General features: G+C 41.3%; 2 protein-coding genes across 4 annotated transcripts in view; one reads left to right on the top strand and one right to left on the bottom strand.

The window, feature by feature from the left end:
• Window positions 1–10: 10 nt before the first annotated feature.
• zyg11 (zyg-11 family member, cell cycle regulator) lies at window positions 11–9,499 on the top strand. Its single transcript, XM_026158732.1, has 18 exons — window positions 11–476; window positions 562–727; window positions 996–1,207; window positions 1,292–1,609; window positions 1,756–1,869; window positions 1,975–2,091; window positions 2,175–2,315; window positions 2,590–2,766; window positions 4,619–4,683; window positions 4,922–5,021; window positions 5,126–5,176; window positions 5,299–5,460; window positions 5,649–5,696; window positions 5,801–5,998; window positions 6,093–6,145; window positions 6,907–7,004; window positions 7,105–7,305; window positions 7,377–9,499. Exons 1-17 carry the CDS (start codon window positions 453–455, stop codon window positions 7,293–7,295), a joined length of 2,235 nt encoding a protein of 744 aa, XP_026014517.1. The 5' UTR covers window positions 11–452; the 3' UTR covers window positions 7,296–7,305; window positions 7,377–9,499.
• Window positions 9,498–17,544, bottom strand: part of echdc2 (enoyl CoA hydratase domain containing 2) — a 15,085-nt gene continuing 7,038 nt past the window's right edge. Inside the window, exons 1-12 of one of the 3 annotated variants that reach the window (XM_026158740.1) lie at window positions 16,357–16,453; window positions 14,895–15,027; window positions 13,058–13,125; window positions 12,785–12,872; window positions 12,615–12,701; window positions 12,405–12,497; window positions 11,518–11,574; window positions 11,349–11,411; window positions 11,126–11,250; window positions 10,225–10,275; window positions 10,105–10,152; window positions 9,498–9,882 (exon numbers count right to left, since the gene is read on the bottom strand). In XM_026158740.1, the coding sequence (XP_026014525.1) occupies window positions 9,805–9,882; window positions 10,105–10,152; window positions 10,225–10,275; window positions 11,126–11,250; window positions 11,349–11,411; window positions 11,518–11,574; window positions 12,405–12,497; window positions 12,615–12,701; window positions 12,785–12,872; window positions 13,058–13,108 (741 nt within the window). In that variant the 5' untranslated portion in view covers window positions 13,109–13,125; window positions 14,895–15,027; window positions 16,357–16,453 and the 3' untranslated portion in view covers window positions 9,498–9,804. Of the gene's footprint in view, window positions 9,883–10,104; window positions 10,153–10,224; window positions 10,276–11,125; window positions 11,251–11,348; window positions 11,412–11,517; window positions 11,575–12,404; window positions 12,498–12,614; window positions 12,702–12,784; window positions 12,873–13,057; window positions 13,126–14,894; window positions 15,254–16,356; window positions 16,581–17,544 lie in introns of those variants that run through there. The other 2 variants (XM_026158739.1, XM_026158738.1) reach the window with 2 other exon arrangements.

The following is a 17,544-nucleotide window of genomic DNA, read 5'->3' as shown; positions in this document are numbered from 1 at the left end:
TCCAGCCTCCCTTCGTTAATGTACTTCCGGTGCTATGACCTTTGTTTACTGTCTGTCTAGTCGCTCTAGTTAAAAATAGATCCAACTGCTCACAGTGGAAATTACATGCCAAACAGGTTTCTAGGTTCAGTCTTTCGGTCGCTTCAGCAGCTGGTCGACATGAATTCCCCCTCATTCGTAAGCTTTCGACGTTTTTGCTCGCCTGGTGATTTTCTACCACCGAGACACCAAGTGAGCTAGCTAGCTGGCTCTCTGTTAAGCTCCGTTGTGTTCGTGCGTCGTCACGTTCTCCTGGTACCTCTTAGAGTGATCAGCAGCTCCTCAGACTCTCACACAGGTGGACACTGTAAATTGAAAGGGAAAAAGGTGTCCGAGACGACGAGCAGGCTGGTTATATAATCACAAGTCTCGGTTGTACAAGCTAAAATATATTTTCTTTTAAAGCCTTTGCCATGGCCTGCAGTTTCCTAAACACGGTAAGTCTCAGGTGATTTATTTGCTTTGACAGTTGTAGAAAATTGTACTCGGTGCATCCACATCAACACACCTCTTGGTTTTCAGGAGGAGGCGTCTCCAGCGGCTCTGACAGACCTGTGCCTCACCTATGTGAGCCAAAACCTGGAGTGTTTCTGCGTGAAGCGCCCTGATGGCTCCTTCTGTTTCAGGGAGGCTGTACTCTTCCCGCAGGAGCTGGCAGACCAGCTCCTGGCCAAAATGGCCACTGAAGGTAAACCTTTAAAGACGTTTACGAATAGTCCAGAGTATTGCTGCAGCCTAGCGCTCTAGTTTCTACACACATACATTATTCATTGGATCATAAAAGGTCACCATGATACTCATGAGGATGAAAAATCTTAACTTGCACTTGGGGGAAATATTTGAAGTGAAAGCCACTTCAAACTGATGGCCAGTAAACTAAATCCTTGCCCTGGGTAAAAAGCCAGTGTTGTTTAAGGTTGTGCTTGATTCCGAAAGATAAATTCACTCTGCTATAGGTCTGCTGAACGACAGCACAGTGGGTGTGTTTCGGAACTGTGAATACTTGCGGTTGAGACGGGCCTGCATCCGTACTGCACGGATCTCTGCAGAGGCCTTCCAGAAAGCCCTGTGCCCTCACAGATTGCTGGAGTTGGATGCTGCCCGGGTCAATGCAGACCTTACCATTCCTGATATCCTGCAGGGGCTGGCCACTAATAAATATTGTCAGGTAATATGAGAGTGTGTCAGTTTTTTGTGGATAACTGCCCTTTCTTTCCACTGTATGAAAGTAATTTAAACTTTCTCCCTGCAGGAGTCCCTTCAGCGACTTGTCCTTACAGGCCTCACCATGTCCTCTCTGGAGGAACCAATCTGGTATCGCTTCAGTGCCCTCCAGGGCTTGCGTTCCCTCTCTCTAGCTAATGTAGACTTCTACGACTCTGGGCTAGGCGATGTGTGTTCCCTGCCTCGGCTGGAGAGCCTCGATCTTTCTAATACTTCAGTCACAAACCTGAGCCCGCTGCTGGGCCTGAAGGAGCGGCTGCGCTCACTGACACTGCATCAGTTGAAAAGGCTGGAGATGAGCACTGCTCAGCTGCTGGGAGTCATAGGCCAGTTGAATGTATTGCAGGTTAGTGGTTTGATTGTGTGTCTAGTATTAAACCTGTTTCTCTGTTTTTGTTTTGGGTTTTTTTCAAAAACATTTTAAGAAAACTCCATCTCTGAGGTTTTATAAGCCATGCCTGTTTGTGTGTGTGTAAACCTTTGCACATGCAGCACCTGGACATTAGTGATGATAAACAATTTACCTCTGACGTGGCTCGTCAACTTCTCGGACAGCCAGGGATTCTGCCCGCCCTTGTTTCCTTAGATGTCTCAGGGAGGAAACAGGTGTGTTCATCTGCTTTAATATTTTTATTTGTTTCTTGGTTAAACCGCAGTCAAAGCACACATATTTTAAAGTCGAGTAATTTCTTATATCTGTGAATGTTACAGGTGACAGATGCAGCTGTTAAGGCATTTGTTGAAGAGAGGCCAGGAATGACCTTTGTGGGACTTCTGGCCACAGATGCTGGTTTTTCAGACTTCCTATCAGGAGAAGGAAATCTAAAGGTAGGTATAGAATGATCATAAATGGGCACTAAACAAAAAGTGAAAACATCAGGTTTGCTCAAGTATCTTCTGTGTGCCATCAGGTGACTGGAGAAGCTAATGAGACTCAGATCTGTGAGGCACTGCGGCGCTACAGTGAGAGAGAAGGTTTTGTGAGAGAAGCTCTCTTTCATCTGTTTAGCCTCACTCATGTCATGGAGAAGCCAAGGCCTGACATCCTAAAGGTAAACACATTATCCTTGAACCTATTAAGTTATTATTTTACTTAATCTTTAAAAGAAATTATAGCATCATATCATGGTTAAGTAGTGCACATAATGTCTTAATCTTAATTGGTCCCTTTGTCAGCCACAGATATCCTCCTTAAGTGAAGAAGCACTATACTACCATTGTATCTCTGCACAGTTTAGTTACTCATCATTCTCGACTTCCTGTTTCTTGAATTTTTTTTCTTCCTCTTTCTGTGTTTTTTTTTTTTTTTTTTTTTTTTTTAAATAGCTGGTAGTTTTGGGAATGAAGAATCATCCGTCCACTCTGAATGTCCAGCTAGCCGCGAGCGCCTGTGTGTTCAACCTGACGAAGCAGGACCTGGCAGCAGGGATGCCAGTTCGACTGTTGAGCACCGTCACTCAGCTTCTACTGGAAGCCATGAGGACTTTCCCCAACCACCAGCAGGTAGCTTCATGCCTGGCTGCTTTTGCTCATTCCCAATAAACAGTTAGTTTATAACATAGATTTTATTTAGCAGGTTGCAGTTGACTGATACAGTTTACCTGCACAGAGAATTCTTCTTTCTTCTTCTTCTTCTTCTCTTTTTTTGTCCATTATGTCACAGTTTCTCAGAAAATAGCTCTTTGCATGTTATAATGGCATTCACTGACACAATTTTCCTTTCACACATTAGTGGATTTCTTGATTTTAAATGTGTGGGTTTTGTAACTCGTAACATAGAGGATGAAATGTTCATTTACAAAAAAAATAACAGCTAATAAGGATAAATTGGAAATTATAATTATAGATTATAAATCTTTTGAAAGGGCACAAAGTTTTTCCATTTTAAAAGCATCAAGATTGTCGTTGCTCTACATGGATTTTATAGCCAATTTTTGTTTTCTTTTTGTTGCCTGTTTATACAGTAGACATTATTACATTCACTCTCACAACTGCATACATTAATAATAAATCAAACTTGGTCAACTAAGTTGTCAGATAGATGTGTTAAACAAAAGTAAGAAATCAAGTTTAAAGGCAAGCACAGTTTTAGTCCAGTATTCTTGAGGGTAGTGGCAGGAGCGTGTCAGCTTTGGAGAACACTGTGTTAGCTGGGTCGTTTGGTAACGCCTGTGAGTGTTGCGACAATATGAAATTTAGAAAGATTTGAGGAACTTCCCACAACCACAATAAGTAGTTTCCCTTTTTTTTTACAAAACACAAGTAAATAGTGCACTGCGTAATGTTATGTTTGTTTGTTCCTCATTAACAAGATTTCCAAATCAATACAGCCTGGAATGGAAACAAATGCAGGGATCTGGTCACAAGTAGAAATGAACCATTATAGGAAGTGACGTGCACAGCTGGATATTGGACAAAAGGATTTGTTAAGCGATACACATTTTATTCTAAAATTATGGGGGAAACGTGCTTTGTGCGATAACTGTTCAGTGTTGTGATGATGTACAGTTGAGGTTGTGTTGTGTTTTAGCCACATGCTGAATAGGCAGTTTTTATAGATAGATGGATACTTTATCTATAGAAGCATAATAAAAAATAAAAATGAGTCCACAGTAAATAAACAACACAGTTAAAGTGCCACAGGTGCATAGTGAGTAGAACTTATGCTGTGTGATAGTACAAGAAATGTTGCTCTTATATAAAATAAATAAAAATGGGGTAATTAAAGAATAGTAAAGTAAGACTTAGATTGTGTGAGAGAGTGGTTCAAATTACAATAATAAATAATATCTACACTATAATTCTTAGAAATATGATTTGAACGTTACTTCTTGTGTTTTTATGTCAAACATTTCCTCTGTTGGATGTTTCAGACAAGGGACAAATATCCCTTGAAAGGTTGTGATGGGAATCCAGCATTTTAAAAAAACAAATATCTGTATCCATCCACTGTGGTGACCTTTTATAAATAAGGGAGTGTCCAAAAGAACCTTTGTTAGTTCTGTTGTTTTTCACTGTGTATTTTCCCCATGTCGTCCACTAAAGAGACTGTCCACAAAGTCAAGAGAAAAAAAAAAGGATTTAGCATATGCTTTCTAAACTAGCTCACATGTTTGCATGCGGAATTAATGTTTCTCCTATTGTTGTAAGCTTGAAAATGCAGTTTATCTGTGAGCACTGTTATTTATTCATTTTCCATTATATTTTCCTGCACAGGCTCTAAGTCAGATATAATATTTAACCAGCCTATTGTGACTAAACAGAACTGATAAGAAGATAAAAACATAGGAGCAGCAGGAGCAGCAGTCTGATAGCTTTTAGGTTCTGCAATCATGGCTGTTTTCTCTTTTTATAGTTGCAGAAAAACTGCTTGCTGTCTCTGTGCAGTGATCGCATTTTGCAAGAAGTTCCATTCAACAGGTGGGAAACACCACATTTGTTGTGTAAATATTGATCATTTTGTTATTAGTTTTTTTTTTTTTTTTATTATTTTATTTTCATTTTTTAATTTTCATTTTTTTTTAAAGGTTGTCAAAGATTTTAACTATAAACATGCCAAAATGTGATCAAAGTTAATTCGTAATTCTCGGTTTGTGACGTAACACATTTTCAGTAAAGGTAGAATTTAAAATGCTCTGCTTCCTTTTACTGTTTAAAGGTTTGAAGCTGCCAAACTGGTCATGCAGTGGCTTTGCAACCACGAAGATCAAAACATGCAGAGGATGGCTGTGGCAATCATTTCCATACTCGCTGCTAAGGTACATTTGGTGTTGTATTAGTACCACATATGCGGTTATTCATGCATTGAAAGTACATCTGTAGGGTATTTTCTTTGAGTGCTGCAACATTTGCTTTTTTGCAGTTATCCACAGAGCAGACGGCCCAGCTGGGAGCAGAGCTGTTTATCGTGAAAGTATGTTTTGAGTTGTTCTTTTGTTGTTGTTGTTTTTTAATCTTGGATGACTTTCATCTGCCTTTACTCATGTATCGAAAAAAGGCTGATTTTCAGTACAATGCATTCTCTCTGCCCTGCAGCAACTGCTCCACATCGTGCGTCAGAAGGCAACTCAGGGCGTGGTGGATGCCACCCTCAAATTTACACTGAGTGCACTCTGGAACCTCACTGATGAATCGCCAACAACCTGCCGCCATTTTATCGAAAACCAGGGGCTAGATCTCTTCATTAAAGTTCTAGAGGTACATGGAAATTATGTGAACATGTAAAGAAAACAGGCAATGCTACATACAGAACAAATTTAAGCAGATTTCTATAGGAATTAATCATCACACTTAATGATGTGTTCCTCTGTATAAGTACACATGGCTTCGGGGCAAGATGACTCACTGTTGTTTTTATCCCTACCTCCCCCTCTCTTTATCTGCAGTCGTTCCCCAATGAATCTTCTATTCAGCAGAAGGTTCTCGGGCTTTTGGTGAGTTTACTTCTCTTTTTTTCATCCCGAAGCTAAACTGAATCTGGAATGCGTTAACAAAATTAAGGAATCATTATTCCCTGCTCGCCTTTTGATTGTTGTAGAACAACATAGCAGAGGTTGGGGAGCTGCATGGAGAGCTCATGGTGCAGGGGTTTCTGGACCACATCAGCAGTCTGCTGCACAGCCCGGAAGTGGAGGTCAGCTACTTCGCTGCAGGCATCCTTGCACATCTGACGTCACGAGGAAAAGAGGCCTGGGCGCTCAGCCCCAGTCTTCGGTCCTCACTGCTTGAGCAATTGGTAGGAATAAGCAAGCTTAATGAGAACTCTTGTGCATAAATACAGTTATTGGAAATGTTGGTTTTTAGCGTGATGCGTTTGTGTGTCTGTGCAGCATGCTGTCATTATGAAGTGGCCCCCGCCAGAGTGTGAAATGGTGGCCTACAGGTGAGATACAGCTTCTATTCAATAATGATGGAGTATTATAAAAAGGATGCCAAAACAGGAAACCTTCTTGCCGAGAGGTGACTATGCTAACTATTGTGTCAGCAAAATCTCAAATTTATAGATCTCAGAGCCAAATCTTCCAAACCTCATGTTAATACGTTACATTCAGTTCAATGTTTTGTTTTTTGTTTTTCCTTAATGTATTTGGAGACAAATCCTGTAATCTCAGGGCACCTAATATTATAACGCCAAGACCCTACAAACCAATAAATTGAAGCATTTGATGACAGTGGGGGGGAAACCACCTTTAAACTCTAAAAGACCTCTAGTAGAATCGGGCATCCTTTATCCTGAGACAGACAAAATAGATTTAAAAAAAAAGGTGCACACAGAGATGATAAATTACAAACAAGGTAAAGCACAAAACTGTAAGCAAGTGTAAGCAAAATTAAATGGCAATAGTCATAGTGACATTTCAGTATAATATGGGTTTAATGTAAGACATTAGGGACAAGTGCGTAGTACATCCCAGCCTCCAGAGTCTAGCATAACAAAGGAATGGTTCAGGGTCACCTGATCCAGTCCTAACCATAGTGTTTATCAAAAATGAGCATTTTAAGCTTGATCTTAAATTACAGATGGTGCCCGTCTCTCCCACTTTTGAGTAGCTGGTTCTACCTATAAGGGACGCGATGGCTGAAGGCTCTGCTTCCCATTTTAATCCCGTCACACAATAATTGTCATTTTCTTCCCTTCTTTAGGTCATTTAACCCCTTCTTTCCCCTACTGGAGTGTTTTCACACCCCTGGTGTCCAGCTGTGGGCAGCCTGGGCAATGCAACATGTCTGTAGCAAGAACGGTGAGACACAGATCCATGCAAAAATAAAACCAAAGGTTATTCTAGCTTAATGTGATGCCTCACCTACTCAAACCTCTTGTGGATACTTCTGTGTGTGCAGCTTCTCGCTATTGCAGCATGTTGTTGGAGGAGGGTGGTCTGCAGCAGCTGGAGCATGTTCACAAACACCCACAGACCCACAGAGACGTCAAACTGCTGGCTGGGAGCATACTAGAGAGCCTACAGCGCCACAGAGCTCGCACCGGCCAGCCACTACACACACACACAAGTCGCCGCCCACCGCCGCAGTAACCTCACAGAGGTAAGGCATGATCAGCAGCTAGCTCACCCTCGCAGAGGTTGAAGATTGATTATGCTTTCATTCTCTTTCAGAAAATCCGAATCTCTGGTGAAGAAGAGGAAATTAAGCTGGGTCCCACCGTGGATGGGAGGTGGTGGTCACGTGTGTGTTTGTGTGTGTGAGAATATATCTCACACACAAACATGGACTTACAAGAATCTCTAAAAATGTAAACTGAATTAAGGACAGAGGCATTGCAGTTCTTTGCACAGAGTAACCTTATTTATTTTCTCGCTTTTTTCTCTTTAAAAAACCATTTCTCTGTGTGCTTATCAAAAAATAAGAAAAAAGTAAATTATGATAAACTGTCTGTCACTAGAGCTCAAATCAAGTCATGAATTTGTGTTTGGGCCTTTTTCAGTCAGCTTTTGGTATCAAGAGGAATTGTTTTTTGTTGTTTTTTTAACCCGAAATATGTCAGTGCACACTTACAAATCTCAGTTTGGGAATAATTCCCCAAAGCTCAACTGAGGACCGATACCCTGATACCCTCATATGTTACAGAGTACTATGGATGTCTGAACTGGTTGATTAGCTCTTAAATTTACGCATGCCATCGCCCTGAGCTCAAGCATGGGGGTTAGGGTTTGTCTGAATGCTTATACTGTTCGTTTTAGGAATGCCTGCTTGTTTGTTTATGGCAGTGCTCAGTTCACTGAAACCCCCGCCTCTGGGTCTGCAATACTACTGCTGCTCTACTCGTCATTTAGTCTTTTATCAGCTAACGCCTTTGATTTGATGTGACAGGACGCTTTCCGAGGGTGTATTCAGTGGGTTCGGGCGTTCCAAACATTCAAACACGATAAACTAAATTATAGAGAAATCATCTTTTTGAGAAACTCGATTGCATTTTTTTTTTTCTTTAAATTTTCTAAACATTGGGGAGCCCTAAATCCACCCGCTTGGTGGCAGAGCCAGCAGTGCAGAAAGCTCACGAGGACAATTTACATGATAAGCTGAGTACTACAGTCACATGTGTCTGTTTACGTCCAAATATACTTTCCTGGACACAAATGGCAATAATGATGTGGCCAGCATAGTGAGGATAGGTGTACATTTGCAGTGAGTCACATCTGTTTTCTCTTTGAGAAACTTGTGTATATATTTATATATAAGTATGTTTTTTGTTATGCATCTGAGTGTCTTTAAGACAGACAGCACTTCAGTGTGAGCATGTGTGCATATATGCGCTTGTACAAGTGTCTGCATCTCAAAGAGTGTATGTATTTGTACATAAGGATACTGAAGGGGGGGGGGGGTCGTTGTTTAGGAGTGATTGCATGGAAATTATTCTACTGTATGTTTTTCAGTTCCATCTGATTGAACAAAGGGAAGAAAAACTGTTTATACAACAATAGCGTGGAAACATTTAAATTATTTAAAGGCATTTCTCTGTTCTGAAAGTGACCGGCCGTGTGATGTCTGCATCCTACAGGCTGCTATTTTAACAGTTATGCTTCTGCCGTTTAGACTTGCTGTTACAGCTTATGAGACTGGCTACATTTTTGTTGTTCATCTCTTATTGCAGGCCTTGTCATTTACTATGCTGTCAACACATAACTAGGAAAGAGTACTGAGGAGACATGAAGCAGAATAAAGTACAATTATTTTTGCATTTTGAGAATAAAGTCGACTCCCTTAATCCATAAACTAAAGGTAGGAAAGTGACCACTAGCTGCCAGAATGGAGGTGATTTTTCTGGTCAAAGTTTATTCTCAAAATGCAAAACTTTTGCTGAAACACTTTGATAAATAACACTTTCTAAATAATTGGAGATAAATTTGTTTGGCAGGAATGCCAGTGACAGGTCAGGAGACTTGAAAAGATTACTGGATGTATGGTTATATAGATAAATATAGAACATTAGGCTCCAAAATGATACTTAATGACGCATGTGTCCCAGGCTAATAGTGTTTCCACAAGGATAGTCTTAGATGACAGAACTTTTGGGGGGTTTTTCCGCCAAAGTCGTGTAGTTTGGTTGAATATCGCCCTGCATAAAAGGCCAATTCTTAGTTTTTTTCCACAAGCGTTTTAATCCATTGGAAGATGCAGAAAGTCAAGGTACTGTTTGTCTGCTGTGATTGTGCCATGTTGCTGCTCAGAATCGCATTTTCAAATTTAGAAATAAAGAATGTACATTGCCATAAAACTGGAGATGACCCATGTGCTGTCTTTTTTATTTATTTAGTTTCATTTCAAAGATGACCTTGTTCCTGATAAAGCATCAAATATAACAAATTATAAACAATCTGCACTTGTCAGTCTGATCCTGAGTCACAAAAGCAAGTGGCCACTATTGAGCACTTGCATGGCCTAAATTAATGTACTGGCACCGGCTGAGAGTCACAAAGACAATCAATAGATGTTAATTGTTTATCTGACATCGGGCTACAGAAAGCAGTGTGCTTCTGTGTTCACATGTCGGTACGACAAAGAAATCCAGTAGCTCAAAGGAGTTTATTCCCCAGTGTACCGCGGAGCTCTCTTCTCTATGAAGGCTGCCATACCCTCTTGTCGGTCCCGTGTGGGGATGACCTATAAAGAGAGGACAAGTAAATGATGATTTAAGTGGAGCGAGCATCAGAAGGTTCATGTCAAAGCTAGGCCCGACTAGAATTTAATTTATAACAGCCTCAGCATCAGCTATGTGTTGGGTTGCCTTAGAATTTAGCTCAAAAGAAAATTCCTGAACCACAACAATTATGCCAAATTAAAACAAGTGTTTCGGAAATCATAAACAAGAAGTGGAAGACTTACTCGAGCATAACACATCCTCTCTATCGCCATTGCTGAACCGATATCAACCTGGAAGAGAGAACAGTCACTAAATTCACTGATGTAAAGACCTTTAAAGAAGATCTGGGATTCATAATGTACCTCCAAGCCTCTGTTCATTGCCTCTTTAGCCATCCGCACTGCAATAGGAGCCTGAGCAACAGAAACAAAAAGGGTTAGATGCCGATGGTATTATCTCCTTCCATCCTAATCAGGTGCCCAAACCACCTGGATTGGCTCTACTTTAAATATAGGACCTTTGGAATATAAACAATGATTGACACAAAAATGCTCACCTTCCTTTACGTTTTTGTCTCTGATTCTTAGCTACTTTATTTCACTCTACCACTGACGTCCCTTTATCTTGTTGTTTATTCTATTTTTTGTTCAAAAATTTTAGTTTGAGAGACAGAATCAAAAATATTAAACTGTTGATCAATCAATGTGAGCAATGCATTTCTACAGAAATTTAACTGGAGGAACTCTTTACAGTTTAATCACATGCAAGCAGCAGTACATTTGTCTTAGAAATTCCAGGAAAACAGAAGTGCCAAAATAAAGATCTACACCCTCTTATTATTTCCTCTGTGCTCCCTCACTTTGATTCAGTGCAAGATCCTGTTAATCAATCAATCCGTGCTAAGTCGAGCATAAATGTGTTGGAAAATGTGATAGTGTATGGTGCTATTTGTGGTCCATTTCTCCACTTGACTGCCACTCTAACCCCACTGACTGTGGGCATCTGAACTGGAGTGAAAGATATATGGAACGACAGAGGCCTGGAGAGAGGGACAAGCAGAGGGAGATGGTGAGAGGGAAGGTGGGAAGAGGAAAAAAAAAAAACAAGACGGAAGAAAGGAAAAAAGAAATGCATTGTTTTTGTTTCTTCCCCTTCCACTGCATCCAGAGAAAGGGGAAAGGGAGCAGATCCCCCTGCCTGAAGGAGGAGAGATGCAGCAGTATCAGAGCTTTAGCGGCATGAAAAGTGTGTTTGTACTCTAACCTGGGGCAGTATCTCCCTGGCCAGGCTGAGTGCCTCTCTGTAGGCAGCGTCTCCTGTCTGGTTCTGTTCTACTACTCTGTTTATGAGCCCCATTTCCAGAGCTGTCTGCCCTCCCACGCGCCTGCCTGATAACAGACAAGGAGAGACAGTGACACACCAAATCCTTGCTCACTGATGAGCATTCAGTGCCACTAAAATCACATCAATATTTCTGAATTACTACCTGTGAAAATGAGCTCTTTGGCCAGAGTGACACCGATCATCCGTGGCAGACGCTGACTGCCCCCTGCAGGACAAACCACCTCAAGGTCAACTTATCACAGCTGCTTTATCTCTATTTACATACAGTCAGTGCAGTTCAGGGTCATTTCAGTGACCTCTGTTCGTCTTACCCGCCCCTGGGAGCAGCCCCCGTGTCGTCTCAATAAGACCCATCTGTGCCGAATTTGCTGCAACACACATACATACACAAACAGAGGACAGTTGAAGGTCTAAGTGCCATTAAGCTGGAGAGAGTGTAAAATCTGACTGATGTCTCTGTCAGAGCAATTGACACAAACACCTGCTCACCCAGCTCATCTGTGCTCAACCAATCACTGAGCTGCTGCGCCTAATATAACCAATCACATGAAGGTTCAAACGCATGAACAGCTGGGCAGATGTGGCCTCATTAGTCCCCAAGCTCATCAACAGATCATTAGAGCTCCATCGTCTCAGGAGTATGTTTTTAGCTTGACCATTGTGTATATAACACATTTACATTTATTCAAAGCTGTTTAAAAGCTGACAGTTTAATTTCCCCCTAAGTTACTTATAAAGAGTTGGGAAAGTTTTGTTTCATTTTAGAAGATATTGTTTCAGTAAATTACCTGTTCATTAACTGTGATAGCTGAAATTGTGTAAATATTGTGTGAATAGTCCAACATATATTCATTTAAACTAAATAGTAAAATAAAAATTTTTTACGTCAGTCTACATATAATGGAAACTTTTAAAATACACAGTATTTTGAAATCTTTTCAGAAACGTTTTCTGCGCTCTAAGATTATTTTTTGCCCCCCCCCCCCGGGGAATCCTGTGTGTCCAATGAGGAAATTGTCAATGAAGAGAAATGATCCCATGTTGAAACTGCTATTCTCCACCACTGATCTGATATGAGTGGATTAGTGACAGCTGTAAAGGGAACATGACATCCCCTTTCTAACCTGATTAGCATCACCGGAAGAAAGAAAGCAGATCCGATTCGGAGTTGACAGGTGAAGGTTCAGAGGTCACTCACCAGCAGCGCGAAGGTCACAGGCCAAGGCTAACTCCAATCCACCTCCCAGTGCAACTCCATCCATCGCTGCGATGGTCGGCGTGGGCAACAATGCTGCCAGGTTATTGAAACAAAGTGAGCAAAGTTTACAAATGGATAAACACATTTAGCTTGAAAAAAAGACTGACTAATCACTCAACCTTAATGGGGTTTTTTTGTTTGTTTTTTTACCTATTTGAGTCATGAGGGAGCGCAGGCCGTGAACAAACAGATCAGACTCAGAGTTGTTCATCAGAGCTCTCTCCTTCAGATCGGCACCTAACCATAAATCATAACGCACATTGTCACACATCATTACTGCACACTTTGATCACACCTTCCTGGCACCAGAGATCACTCACCTGCACAGAAAACGCCCGGCACTAAACTCCTGAAGATAACCACACGTACCGCTGAGTCATTGTACAGAGTGGAAACCACCTTCCTCATCTGCACACACACACGTCATCATGTCTCAGTGGCTGCTGCATATGTGTTTAATGTATGTATGTGTGTGTGTGTGTGTGTGTGTGTGTGTGTGTGTGTGTGTGTGTGTGTGTGTGTGTGTGTGTGTGTGTGTGTGTGTGTGTGTGTGTGTGTGAGAGAGAGAGAAAGACGTGGAAGTCTGTGCTTACCTGTGACACAAACACATTGCCGAGAGCATTTCTGGCTTTGTGCCGGCACATCAACACTTCTACGATCCCTGAGGAAAAGAAAGCAACAACAGGAATAAAGGGCAACAGCTAGAAATTAATCTTGCTGAGTTTTTATAAACATGCCGTTTACAATTCAGTAAAAATGTGGGTTCATTAACTATTTATTTCCACCATGACCATGATGGAAATCAAGAGTATCAAACCATGGAATCGGCTTTCTAAAGTCACCTTAGTCTGGAAGACACGTAGTAGGCCTAATACGTAAAACATCCTGAAACAAAAATATTTAATTTGTAACAAAAGCCAGTTGAAACCTAAAACGCTCACATATACGTGTTAAAATACTCTGCTGTTAAAAGAAAATTAAAGAAACTCATCAGATTCTTGTGGGATATATCTACTGATATGCTACCATCTACTGATGGCCTGAAACAATGTTACAGGCAGCATAATGTTCACCGCGACTTTTCCAGGCCCTCCCATGTCTGTCACTTGTGCTCAGGGTGAGCCTGCTATCATCTGTGACAAGCACAGGATGCTACTGGTGGACCTGCCTACTGGGCTCCACGGTGCTGGGCAGTGAACACAGAGCCCACTGGAGGAGGCTGACCTTCATAAAGTCTATTTCTGATTGCTTGGCCAGAGATATTCACACCATTGGCCTCCTGTTGGTCAATCTGTTGGGCTCATCCTGTTCCTCCTTGCATAAAGGAGCAGATATCAGTCCTGCTGATGAGTTAAAGACTTCTATGGCCCTGTCCAGCTCTCCTAAAGTATATGCTCGTTTCCTGGAATCAGTTCCATGTTCCTGTGACTGTGCTGGGAGACAAGGCAACCCTTCTAGCAATATTGTTATACCATCCTGGAGGATTTGCACTACCTGTGCCACCTCTGTAGGGTGCAGGTATTGCTCATGCTAACAGTGGTGACACTGACCCTAGCCTTATGCAAAACTAATGGGAAAAAAGTCAGGAAAGATGAGAAGGGAAGAAACTGCTAGTGACCTCCACCTGTAAATGACCAGATCAATATCCCAGAAGTTTAACTGACTTGATGCTACACTCTGATTAAAATGTGCTCCTTTAACCTGACACATGACATGTGTAAAAATAATGTCGAACATACAAAATAAACATGGAAACAATAAAGCTACATAAAAATATGTTCGCACAATGCGAAAATGGCTTGCTTGTGCGCATGAAACTTATTAAAAATACACATTGCTATGCATTAAACACATAACTCGAATTAAAATGTATTAAGAGTAGCAAATTAATGATTTAGTCAGTGAAGAAATTTAAAACTTCGTGCAAAATTAAAGAAATAAGGGGGGGCACTACTTTTCAACTCCCAGCAGAATGTGGTTACTTTCTTACTACACGCCTAAATAAATGTTTACTGGTAGTTCTGATAAACAGTAACGCGTTATGCATCTATACTTAAACAATTGTTCTGCTAATCAGTAATAAAACAGTACTGGAGCTCGGTGTTGATATATAACCTAATTACTGATTTATTTAAGAGTCTCCATATTTCATTTATGTGAAGTCTCCTTGTCATGTTAAAAAGTACAGTTTGAATTCATGAGAAGAAATTAATGTCCTTCAACACAACCGCCCGTTTCAACAGTAATCTAGAAATACGATAACCTGTGGGAGTTATCGACCAGTCGTCACCAGACAGCAAGTAAGCACAGAAATTTGACATTTGCGAGGGGTTCCGTGAGACTAAAGCGTTGAGAAGATGTCAAACACAAAAATATGTTTCTGCAAACTTTCGTGTTATCATCATACTGTTGTGCAAAAAGTGCCCCTACCATCGTCTTTCCCCTCTAACCGCTTTAAATCCACCTCTACGGCAGCCGCCGCCTCAGTGTGCTGCCTGCGGCTTTGTGCGCGACTGTATCCCGTCAGAGGCCGACCGCCGCCGGCCAGGAGTCGCGCTCCTCCCTGCGGAATCACATGGGAAGTTCGGCTGTGAGTTTCCCTCTTAATCAAAGCCCCGTATCTCCACAATAAGCACCTCGGCCCTGTCAGTCTGCAGAGGATTGTTGTCATGCTTGTCTTTTACTTTGCTGAGCAGCTTCTAAAAGCAGGAAGACCGTTCAACAAAAGTTAACGCTCCAGGAAGTTTAATGCTGCTTTCTTCCTGTGAGAGGAGGGACTTGGATGCTAATGACCCTTTTTCACGCCAGCATGCTGGAAGCAAAGTGCAAGAGTGGCTGAAACAAGGTAGTACCCACGAGAGTCACTCTTTTATGATGTAACAGTGAAATGTTTGAAATTAGTGTCATATTTTTAAAACGTGGGATTTTTATGCTTCCTGATTACAGTCATTATTTCCTTCTAGAAGAGTAAGACTGAAAATTGTGTTGTGAAAATTTATTTTTACTTCTTTATCTCCCTGACACACACACACACACTCAGTCTTGACATCACCTGAACATGAAATTAATTCTCACATTAAATATATTATGATTTAATTTTAAGTCCCTCCACTGTGACTGTAAAGACATTTAGATCCCAACCATATGACAACAAACACACGTTGTCCTCCAGCCTGTTGTCCTGTCTCTGGAGTGTCCAGTCTTTGGCCAGACATCACACAGCTTGTTGAGGTAAGGTTTTCCGTCAGACTTCTCATGTCTAGTTTGACCATGCATTATTGAGCAGGTCTTTATAGCTTATGCAATCACGAAGCCAGACAGTTGCTTTGATGGCACAACGGCCTGAAATTAGAGAGTCGGGTCTGTGTTTCTATTTTAACTTTCAAGTACATCTGATTACATTCAAATCAGTCAGATTACATCCAGTGTGCCACGGCACTGTTCAGTCCATTTTAATGCAGCCTCTCTTTGTTTACCCTTCCTAATTAACATGGATGCCAATGGCTCTGGGCAATGAATCATATTAATTTGTAATTGAAATGTAAATTAATCATCGGTGCAATGTGTAGTTGGCTGTGTGTGCTGCAAGGTGTCAGGTCACGAGAGTGGGCAGGAAGAAGTGGGAAAGTGAGATTGAAACTATGCCCATAATTGCACAGATGCATATTTAAACACACAATTTTTTAATTATATAAATTCCACCACTAATCACAGACAAATTGAATAAATAAAAGAAAGGGGGGAATAGAGGAAAAAAGAATGAGAGGTAACGTAAGAAACATTTAAATATAAATGTTCAGTTGCTGATAAGGCTTCATTTGAGAGGCAAAGAGACAGAGAAAAGAGATCTGCATTAGTCTGTAGGTTCTGTTGCAGTGAGGTGGAAAGTTACCTGAGAGATTTGGAGGAGAACAGGTTGTCCAGATTTGATGTCTGGCAGGTTTGCCTTCCTCTTCTCATGTGTGCCTTGAGACGGAAAACTGATAGAAGATGACACTCACAGTTTGAGTGTGAGGGTGTGTGAGTGACAGAAACTGAGCCTGATGGACTCTGACTGATGTAGACAGTCTGTTCCCAGAAAAGATGCGCAGGTTGGACTCGCATCACTCCAGCACTCTGGGACAAAAGCAGGCGAAGATTATTATTCCACCATTTTACCAAAAAACAGAGAAGTAAGTATTTGTTCTGCATTTTCATGACTTTGGTGGTTATTTCCAAGACCTACATTTTCAGACTTTATCCTCTTTTAACAAACATCACAGAAACAACACACTTTATTCGGTGTCAACCACACATTGATTCCCCTCCGTTCCTGCAGGGGTCAGCCTCGTATCAGAGGGCTGATTCGAGGTTTGTGAACTGTTCACGAGGGCCTTTATTTGGCCTCTCAGACATGCTTTCAGCATTATCTTCATTAAAGCCCAGGGCTGAGTTTGTGCACAGTGGGCTGGTGATGGCTGATGAGGTAGGGCATGAGTCAGAGGGAATGAGTGGCATTCAGTTACCAGATATGTCTGGGAAAAGTAAGAAGGTACAATGAGCTCAACAGGGCGCGTGCAGTGCGTTTGAGCTTTACATCCAGCGCTTCATCACACTGATATGCTGTAATACTAACACATTTGATTCTCTTATAAACACCTATAAAGAAACAAGGTCTTAATTTACTGACATAACTATGGAAGAAACAAGAATTGTGCAACAATACCCTCTTTGTTTATAAGTATCTCAGTGTCATAAGTCTGTGTGTGCGCGTGTGTGTGTGTGTGTGTGTGTGTGGGGGGGGGGGGGGGGTGCAATGGAAAGAAGAGTGATTGGGTAAAGAAAATGGGAGCAGATGTGTTTTCAGGTGATCCTGATTTGTGTGTGAGGTGATTTGTGAGGGGGCAGAGAAGGATGTTACGTGAGCACACTGAGGTGGAGTGGATAAATATGCTCTGATGATACTACAGATTGATAAAGCTGCGTTTGCTTGCCAACAGAATCCTATCAAAATGTAACTCATCAACTACAAATCAGAAGTGTAAAAAAAAAAGGGAAACATCTGGTAAATGTCTATATTTTTACCAAAAGACCCCCAAAA

The sequence above is a fragment of the Astatotilapia calliptera genome, chromosome 23 (genome assembly GCF_900246225.1).
Source record: "Astatotilapia calliptera chromosome 23, fAstCal1.2, whole genome shotgun sequence".
NCBI classification, from domain to species: Eukaryota; Metazoa; Chordata; class Actinopteri; order Cichliformes; family Cichlidae; genus Astatotilapia; species Astatotilapia calliptera.
The sequence above is the reverse complement of the archived record's forward strand: the minus strand, read 5'-3'. Positions and strand labels throughout refer to the sequence as shown.